At 39.9% G+C, this 10054-nt stretch overlaps 1 protein-coding gene across 2 annotated transcripts; it reads right to left on the bottom strand.

Moving 5' to 3' along the window:
- Positions 1-2076: 2076 nt before the first annotated feature.
- LOC138979678 (uncharacterized) lies at positions 2077-9545 on the bottom strand. Of its 2 annotated transcripts, XM_070352397.1 has the most exons (5): positions 9346-9545; positions 8939-9035; positions 7749-7923; positions 6120-6229; positions 2077-3861 (listed from the first exon to the last, which is right to left on the bottom strand). In XM_070352397.1, exons 2-5 carry the CDS (start codon positions 9023-9025, stop codon positions 3232-3234), a joined length of 1002 nt encoding a protein of 333 aa, XP_070208498.1. In that variant the 5' UTR covers positions 9026-9035; positions 9346-9545; the 3' UTR covers positions 2077-3231. The 2 variants fall into 2 exon arrangements, with proteins under 2 accessions (XP_070208498.1, XP_070208497.1); XM_070352396.1 differs by having other exon boundaries at positions 2077-6229; positions 9346-9539.
- Positions 9546-10054: the final 509 nt, after the last annotated feature.

The raw sequence follows: 10054 nt of genomic DNA, 5'->3' as shown, positions 1-10054 counted from the left end.
GCCGTACGGCAAGACTCAGAAACAGTTTCTACCCCCAGGCTGTCCTGGCTTTTAATAACCGGTAAATGAACTCTACAGACTGTGACACGTTTTAGGATGCTCTAGGAGTATGGTTTTAGTAGCTGACATTACATACTGTGATATATAGAGTGGGTTTTAGCATGGTGACACCACTGTGACGCGATGAAGCCAGACTATGTTTTAGCAGCTGGTTATATTACCGGAATACACATCTAGTATGTTTTAGTAGTTTTAGTCGTTCTTTAACCACTGTGATGTGTTGGAAGAGTTTATTTTTATGTGCTGTTTTAGAGGTACATTTTATCAGTATGGAACATGTTCAGTTCTTACAGTAGTTGATAGTGGGGGGGGGGGGGGGATCCTATCTTATTCTGCGTACTTTTATTGTGGTTCCGATAGCTCTTAGAGTTTCATAGTTCTCACCATGTCTGTATAGTGTATGTATTAGTTACTGTGATACCAAATTGTCTTACCCATGTATGTATGATGCTATGCGCCAGTGATGTATGAATGCTATTTATTTTTGTTTTTATCACACAGCAAGCTGCTTTCCTCGTGTATTTTTTATGTTCATTCATGTATTGTACACTTGGCAATAAATTATCTATCTATCTATCTTCTTCTTTCTTGATTGATTGCCTCCCTTTTACCATAAAATTCTGATTTCCAAATCTGAGATGCATGCATCAGTTTTTGTGTGCAATAAATTTAGTTTCTGTACATTTATCATTAATCATAATTATTCCAATACATTGACTTGCACTAAAGCTAAGTTAGAGAGAGAATTTACTGACAACAATTAAATCAGATCTAGAGTGAGTTGTTTCAACATAAAAACAAGCATTATAATTGTACAATCACATAGACATGTATACACACTTTGGACTGAACTCTCACTCTGTAATACAATTTCAAACGTTGAATTTAATTACTATTTCTTCAAGCTTTGCCATGCAAAGGGCAATATTTTAACAAGTCTCAAATGTATGTTCTGTTACTCAAAATAATCCCTTTAACTTCAAGTACTATTAATTATAATTATTTATAACACCTTATACACATATATACAGTCGAAACCGTTTATAACGAATCTCAGGGGAAAACGTTTTTTATTCGGTATAATCGATTTTCGTTATAACCGATTAGATCGGTTATAACGAAGACAAGAGGAAAAAATGTGTTATAACCGGTTTCTTCACATTTTCATAGTAAAAATGGTAAAATGTTGGCAAATAAGTATTGTTTTCTGTTGCATAAGTAATCTTTTTGTCATATAATTAAAACATTCAATGAGGTACATACATAATCGTACATGAGAGAGAGAGAGGGAGAGAGAGAGAGAGAGAGAGAGAGAGAGAGACTCGGAGAGAGAGAGATACACGGAAAGAGTGTGTGAGAGAGAGAGAGACAGAGAGAGACAGAGAGATGGCGAAAGAGAGAGAGAGAGAGAGAGAGAGAGAGAGAGAGAGAGAGAGAGAGAGAGAGAGAGAGAGAGAGGGGTATGGGGCATGCAACAGGCCTAGGGAAAGCTGGAGATTCAAGTGGAGAATTATCAACTGTTATGTGGTCTATACAACGGTCAAATAAATGAATAATTAAGCAGAGAGATCGTTTTCAACAGAAATACCAAAGTTTGCCTGAAACAATAAACACACACACACACACACACACACGTACACACACACACACACACACACACACACACACACACACACACACACACACACACACATCGAATTCTGTTCTTCAACAAATCTGTTTATTAGGCCATAACCTTGTACCCAAGAATGTAACAATGAAATAAAAACAACAACAAAAACAACAACAAAAGACCTGGTGTCTAAAAAATGATGTACAAAATAATGGCTTTGTTTTGCAGGCGGAAAAGAAAATAGACAAAAAAACAACACTTAGATGTTTACTTAAACTATCAAGCAATTTACAAATAGAAACTGGTGAAAACAATTCAAATAAATTCATTTGTAATGAATTTAATTATCCTTGTCTTTTGGAACTACATAATTATGGAAAATGGATTCTTTTTTCAAACTAAAACTGAAGCACAAAAATAACCTGTACAACTTGACAGTGTTTACAAATGCTTAACTATCGCGACACTAGCAATCCAGTTGGATTAAAATAATAGTGTCGTTAAATAATAATCTTCCCATAAATGAACGCAAAATGAAATGGTCAACACAGATCAGCAACGATACATTTGAATAAGGAAAATTAGCTGCAGCGTGACTCTATAACAGAACAAACAAATTCAAGTTGCAAAAGTTATACCTTTGTTTCTGCTTTGCATTTTCGTTATAACCGATTTGTTTTTAGTGATAACTAAGAACACCGCTGGCAGGGAAAAATAAAATGCTTGTTATAACCAATATTCGTTATACCCGGTTTCGTTATAGTGATAACTAAGAACACCGCTGGCAGGGAAAAAAATAAAATGTTCGTTATAATCAATATTTAGTCGCCATCTTGTTGTATGAATTACTTCCCAAAGTTGACGTCATAAGTCATAAGTTACGAAAAAGTTGGATTTGCGTCATAGTTTCGTTCTAACCGGTTCTTTTTTCTGGTCTGGGAACAAGAAATGTTGACGTTGTAAGCAGTTTCTCGTTATAACCGGTTTCGTTATAACCAGTTTGTTTTTAGTGATAACTAAGAACAGCGCTGGCAGGGAAAAAATAAAATGTTCGTTATGACCAATATTCGTTATAACCGGTTACGTTATAAACGATTCCGACTGTATGTAGATAACCAATTCTAACTTCATATGACTATAATTTGATTTTCAATTTGTTTCACTTTCAAAGTCAAAAATTCATTCAGCAAATAGTACAGACTCATTTCAATTCATGGACAGATCCAGTTAATAATATGTGGTTATTTAGGAAAGTAATGGCACTAGAAATAAAATAATTAATGAAGATGTAAGGTCTAGCTCCAGGTGTGTTCAGCTACATTTGGTGGGCGTGACCCCCCCCCCCCCCCCCCAAGTTTGATTTGGGTAGCCCCAACCAATCCTTTTTTTCCTTCGACCCAAACACTTGACTGACTATTAGGGTTTAACGTCCTCTTAGACCAACTGGTCTATATTGGGACAGGTATTGGTAATACGCTGAAGATATGGTGTGATACTTTTGATTCGAACAAGCCCGCTGTGGCTGTCTTCTTCGACACACCAGCATTGGGTTTGTCTCGTCAAAGTATCGAAATACAATCATGATAATCAGAGACAAGAGATGATGCATTCGTGTCTTCGTGTTTTACAAGCCCTGAGACTTTCGCTGTGAACGTGGGATCTTTTTTGTGCGCATGTGTGCACACGGGGGTGTTCGGACACCGAAGAGAGTCTGTACAAAGTTGACTCCGAGAAATAAATCTCTCGTCGAACGTGAGGATCGAACCAAACCAAACACTTTTTAACCCCCTACCCCTTATAGAGGATGAGTGAGTGGCCAGCAGCAAATAAAGATGTACATTCCAACAGATCACTGAAAGTGACGCAAGGCTACCTAAATGGCAGGTAAAAATAGTTATACACGTTAAAAATACACTCAAGCAAAATATGTGAGTGTACATGGGAGTTTCAGCCCATGAATGTAGAAGAAGAAGATTGGATCTTTTGTAAGGACGGGTCCTGAGGCAAATCCACACAGCCCAAATATTTGACAGTTCAGTGTCTTTGAAAAAGTTATGGTTGAAGAACAAGATTTTCAGTGAAGAGTGGAGAGTCCCATGTGACTGCCTGGCTGGTGATGATGGTTGTTTAGTGGCCGCTTGGTACCGAGGTATGGGCAGACAAGAAGACCCTCTGCCTCTGCCTGCAAACTACAAATACAAATTACAACACAGCAGTACCCATGTCAGAGATCCATGTGCACACCCACTAATGCATAATGAAGAATAGCATGTACTAAAGTAATTTCAAGAACGCGTCCATAAGCAATCTGCTTGTTAACGTTCTTAATGTTGTTATTGTTTGAAACGTGTGTATGGGAATTTGAATAAACACGCTTAAACCAAAGTAATTTGCGAAAGCAAGTACAGCTGTACAGGCTGATGAAGCAAAGTAGCACCAGCAGTTACTTCAAGAAAGTCACTGTCCTGCAAGATATGTCAAAAGCCGGTATATATCACACAAACAAATTATGTTCAATGTCAGTATGAGTGACCATCAGATATGTATTTATACACAAGTGACAAGAGCATACAATTTTACAAATGATCAATAAATGGAGGTCAGCTGGGTTCTTACCTGGCTTTATTTTTTACACAGGTTCACTTAATAATAGACATATGCTTGTTTGGAATCAGTAGCGAAATAAGAAACAGGCCGCAGCCAGTATGAAACGTTTAAAGCGCGCCCCAGTTGGGTGCTTCTTTTTTTGTGTGTCAATTTTACAGACGACAGAAATGTCTGAATGTGCAGCATCTATTTGGTTTAACCAAATTTAACTCATATCAAATAACCAAAGGGAAGTAATCGCTCTTAATGCATACGACATGTGTAATAGAGTAAGCGAGAGTTGTACGGAACCTTTTCTCCTGGCACCTGAGAGAATGACAAGCATTGAAATGAACAAGCGACTTAGAACAACTCTCGCTTACTCTATTACACATGTCGTATGCATTAAGAGCGATTACTTCCCTTTGGTTATTTGACATCTAAACATCGCTCTGCCTCATTCTGTTTGACATTCAAATTTAACTCAATAAAGTACCACTGAAAAAGTTGCTTTTGCATTTGACTGACTGACTGACTATTAGGGTTTAACGTCCTCTTAGACCAACTGGTCTATATTGGGACAGGTGTTGGTAATACGCTGAAAATATGGTGTGATACTTTGATTCGAACAAGCCCGCTGTGGCTGTCTTCTTCGACACACCAGCATTGGGTTTGTCTTGTCAAAGTATTGAAATACGATCATGATAATCAGAGATGAAAGATCATGCATGCGTGTCTTCGTGTTTTCCAAGCCCTGAGACTTTTGCTGTGAACTTGGGATCTTTTTCGGGGGTGTTCGGACACCAAAGAGAGTCTGCACAAAGTTGACTCCGAGAAATAAATCTCTTGCCGAACGTGGGGATTGAACCCACGCTGATAGCGACCAACTGGCTACAAAGCCAGCACGCTACCAACTTAGCTACGTCCCCGCCAATTGCATTTGACCAGATACTTGTAGTTGCAAACCGGGTTATCCACCATATTTTGAACTCCCACCAGGCGACCGGGCAGTAGATTTGGCCATCTCTAAGCAGTGAAATCATGTTAATAATTTAAAGCCTTCTACAGGGTCAATTTGTTTAGATGCTTGGCCATTTGGATGCCAAACACCATGTGACACAAGATCAATGGAATGAGCATTTCTTCTACTTGAGAGCTACACAGACAATTAGTAGAGATACTCCTCCAGTGTTGGTGGATTCAGTCCAAAGAACTGTGATGTCTCACTGCCATGTAGGCAAGTATGACAGTTGGACAACAAAACTCCAACCAGGTAGAGTTTCCCTACAGGGGACAAGAACAGCTTCAAATTTTTTTTGAAATCCAAAAATGCCCACAGCCTAACAATTTTTGAAAATTCCCATTCAACAGAGTTTCTCACCCTGCTCATTTCTGTGTTGAAGGCCTGTTGCTCTTCTGTGATCTGTCCACGGTACGGCCTCATCAAGTTAGGGGTCAAGGGGTAGGCTCGGTCCCCATACAGGTACATTTCATCTCCTGCTGGAGTGACCATGTGCTGCTGCATGTGTTCAAGAATGCCACTACCATTCAGCAAAGCTGCGTCATGTCGTCGACCAACCAAGGGCCCAAAAACATTTGCCACAAGGCCATTTGGTGTCACGACACACTGAAACTTTAGAGAGTGCACCCTCTTATGGCCATTGTACACTTCTTGTTGCAAATGGCCTGGGCGACACATTGATCGTATTGTGCCGTCAACCATCCCCCAACAAAACTCCAGAGGAGCCCCCTTGGCATGTATAGCTGCACAGTACCGTTCCAGTTGGGGCACTGTCAGCCATGGCTGATTGAGGTTTGTTAGTTTGTCAGAAAACTGATCATAGATGAAGTCGATACCTACCTTGAACAGCACACACAACTCCGGCTTGGGACGATGAAACATCTGCGAAAGGTCAGCAAACCGGCATGGGTAAGCCAACCTCCGCAGACAGATGCAGAGCACCTCCAATCCTGAAAAAAATCATAAATTCAAATGAGCCTGGGGCCAGTTTCATGAGCCAGAAACACAGTCGACCAACTGCAGTTGTCCGAGAGAACCACAGTAATCCGACGTTATCGGGTTTCACGAACAAAATTTCAGTCGGTCGACTACGGGTCGTCTCACCGGAAGTCGGCCAAACACGGTGATGCTCTCCCCCCAACACTGTGTTCGGCTTACTGCGGTAAACCGAAAATAAATGTAATTATCCGCACAGTCAATGGCAGAATGCTCACACTTTTTTGGATTGTGAGCCAAACCTTGTGATTGTTCTTCGAAATGTATCTATCATGACGCAGTAATCCAGGTGACAAGTCAGGGTTATGTGTTGAAGACGTCACATTATGGCGTAAGAGGGTTTGACGTCACGCGAAGGAATTACTGAAAGTCTCGGTCATTGTTATTTTGAGCGGGCCGAGACTTGTTTTTTCTTCGAAATCGGCCATTTCCACGTGCGAATGAGCAAACGGAAGTGGTAATGTTGCTAAATTTAGCCCTCGACTTGGCCATTCGGATTACTGTACAGTCGGTCGACTGCGGTTGTCCGCGGGTGACGGTGATTCGCTCATGAAACGCGCTTTTCGGTGACACGGCGATCAACCACAGTCCATCGACTGGGCAGTCGATCGACTGTCAGTCGGTTCCCTGCTATCTTATGAAACTGGCCCCTGGTGAGTGTGTATGCGAATGTGTGTGGAGAGGCATATTCTCATACAGTCTTCAAGTTCAAAATAATAACACTGCAAAAGTTTTCTCACGCGCCTTAAAATATCCAGCCCGACATGCTTATCATCAGTTTGATTTTCTATTTATCGGGTTTGACACAGTTACTGGCTATCCTGCACACACAAAAACAGTTACCCGACAAGAACAAAATACATTTTTGTTTTTTTGAAGGGGGGGGGGGGGACACCACGAAGACAAAATCAATAAAAACAATTATCATAAAAAAAAGTTAAAACAAATAAGTCCTTTGCACATTAAAAGTTTTCATGTAACAATGGCGGCCACTTCGTCAACTTGTAAAAAAAATATTCATTTATTTTTTTAAACTAATATGAATAAATTATCAGTATCAACGCATCTTTATTTATCCTGTTACCATATTTCAAAAATAATTTCACTCAACTCCACAGACTAAGTCAGTAAGTGGCACAACCAATTCACTATTATTTCTCTATTGTCTAAATAGAGTACTGTGTCGACCAAAGGGGCTAAAGTTAGTCAGGTACATTTTGTGATTCAAGTTCAAAATACATAGTTCAAATTTTAGATTTTAAGCAATCCCAAAATAAATTATGCCCCAACTCAACGCTCCGCTTTAATCTTTTACGAAACCTGAAATAGTAAAAACAACTCACTGAATATTCACAGTAAATGCAAACTTCATGACTTTGCGAATCAAATCATGCAGGAGGATCATTAAACTATCATTCTGACTGAAATACAACTCAACTTCACAGCAACCAGGGTAAAAAAATAAATCCTCACCACTGGCCTTGGTTCCTTGATTGTTCATTCCATTAGGCGCCTGCATAGTCCTCTGCATTCCCAGAAGGGCGCACAGTCTCCGAATCTCTTCCGCGCTGAAGCGAAATAAGTCCTCACATTCGATGGCTGTGAAGTGATCGAGGGCGAACTGACCCTCATAGGCCCTTCTTTCTGGCTGTTGAAATGTAGGTTAAACTTAGTGAAATCATGGATCACTTGTACACTTTATTCAATTAATTAGCCTGAAAATTCTGCTGAAGCTACTCAAATCAATACTGGGTAACACTAACAGAGGGAAAGTTAAACTCCAACATTTCAACTCGCCAGCTGGGCGAGTAACTTCAAGAAAGTCACTAACCTGGCAGAAATTTCGCCGCCCCGATACATACCAGTTACCACAATTGATCTGCAGTAGCGTTAAAACCCTTTTGGTTGCATTTGACAAGAATTTTAATTGGCCAGCCAGGTGAGTTGCGAGCCTGTTTTTACTAGCCAAGCGGATTGTTCACTCGCCCCTGCATAACAAAATGAACCTTACAGGTTGAACTTGAAGCATGTTGGATAAATAGTTTCAACTGTGCATCTCAAAAAGCACCAGTTGACAGTATTCTGATATAAATACTGTGTATGTTTTAGAACACAGAAGTTTCCTTGTACTGAAGTAATTTGATCCTAGAAATAATAAAACTAGAACCAAGGTGCCTTGTGCTTAAAAGTCTGATAGAACCAGTAAGTGTAACGTCCTTCTTGAAAGTACATGTATTGCTATGAAATTAAAATGACACAAGAACACAAACTGACAGTGACACAGACTCTGTGACAGAGAGTGGACTTAATAATAATATTCATGCTTTGATGAAACTAAAACTCTTGACTGCAGATTTGGTCATCAGTTTCCATTTGATTTTGATTCTTGAACAGTAAATAGTTAAAACTCTATGTTTATAAACCATTAAATGTAAGTAACAAAGTCACACGTTGATTCAGACAAGATCACTATCATGACTATGAAATCTAACCAAAAAAACATTTAATTTTTTACATGAACAACATTTAAAACCTAACCATAACCAATCCAAAGTAACCTCACCGGCCATAACCAAAATATACGCCTGTTCCTGACAATTATATTTCAGCGGAACCTTTAATGCCTTTAGAAGCTAGACCTAAGCTTTGACTTGTTTGCTAACCTGATCAAGCAGTGCGAAGACAACAAAATCATCTTCTGCGTCATCCTCGTCCCACGCCGCAAGCTCAAGTTGGTCCCTGGCATCCATGAAGATCGATCTTAAAACAAAACATAAACAGCGAGAGGATTGGAACATTTGCAACTTTTCACTGCATAACTCATCTTCCAGTTCCAGATAGTAAGCGAAATCGAAAAGGTTGAATCGAAAAACTGAACACAACTCAAAATCGGCCATTTTTTGTGTGTTTGAAATGTGAAAAAGCTTGCTCTGTTCAACGCTTGAATTACAGCATCAAACCAGGATTATATCACACATTAAACTGACATTTGTACCATTAAGTGGTTTAGGAACATACTAGTTATAAATAATCGTGTAAATAAACAAGCGTTCGCTCAGTTTTTACATACCTTTTGGGGCTCGTTATTTTCGTCGATTCAACCACAGCTCGTTAGCGGATCGAAGGAAGCATCCGTAAACTTTGACCCCTAACCTTTGAACTGCGCACACATCGCTGACGTCAACACATAAAAAAGTACCGATAACCACTAGCACTACCACTGGCACTGTACACTTAATCAGTCTATTTATGGCCCTTCGTGGTCGGCTGGGCGTTAAGCAAACAAACAAATACGCACATAGACAGACGGACACACACACCTTTACAAACAAACACATATACACACTCATACACACACAAACATACACACAAACTCATGCACACACACATTCACACACACACACACACACACACTCTTTCTCCCTCTCTCTCAGTCTTTCTTACACACACACACACACACACACACACACACACACACACCCGCCAAGTCACACGCACACACACACACACATACACACACTCACTCACACGCACTCACTCACTCTCTCACAAAAACTTCACAGACACAAAAGAGGGCCCCAAAGGGGGGGTATCATCACGATCACGGGAAGGGACATTTTAGCTTTCACGATCACAGTTACCTTGATTGTTGTTTTCACGATCACGAACACCAGTGGCAAATCACGGTCACGGTAAAAGTTGCATGTACAGAAAGCACGTGTCAAAGTAAACCGCAACCACACAGTAATTCGCTCCTCTGGATCTATTGTTTATTCAAC

The sequence above is a fragment of the Littorina saxatilis genome, linkage group LG11, assembly GCF_037325665.1.
Source record: "Littorina saxatilis isolate snail1 linkage group LG11, US_GU_Lsax_2.0, whole genome shotgun sequence".
Classification (NCBI taxonomy): Eukaryota; Metazoa; Mollusca; class Gastropoda; order Littorinimorpha; family Littorinidae; genus Littorina; species Littorina saxatilis.
Note: the sequence above shows the minus strand (reverse complement) of the source record. Positions and strands in the feature narration are given on the sequence as shown.

Coding starts and splice junctions, on each gene's coding strand:
- LOC138979678 (XM_070352396.1), bottom strand. CDS start 9,025: ATGGATGCCAGGGACCAACTTGAGCTTGCGGCGTGGGACGAGGATGAC. Junction 7,924..8,938: donor TCTTCGCACTGCTTGATCAG/GTTAGCAAACAA, acceptor ACATTTCAACAG/CCAGAAAGAAGGGCCTATGA. Junction 6,230..7,748: donor TCAAGGAACCAAGGCCAGTG/GTGAGGATTTAT, acceptor GATTTTTTTCAG/GATTGGAGGTGCTCTGCATC.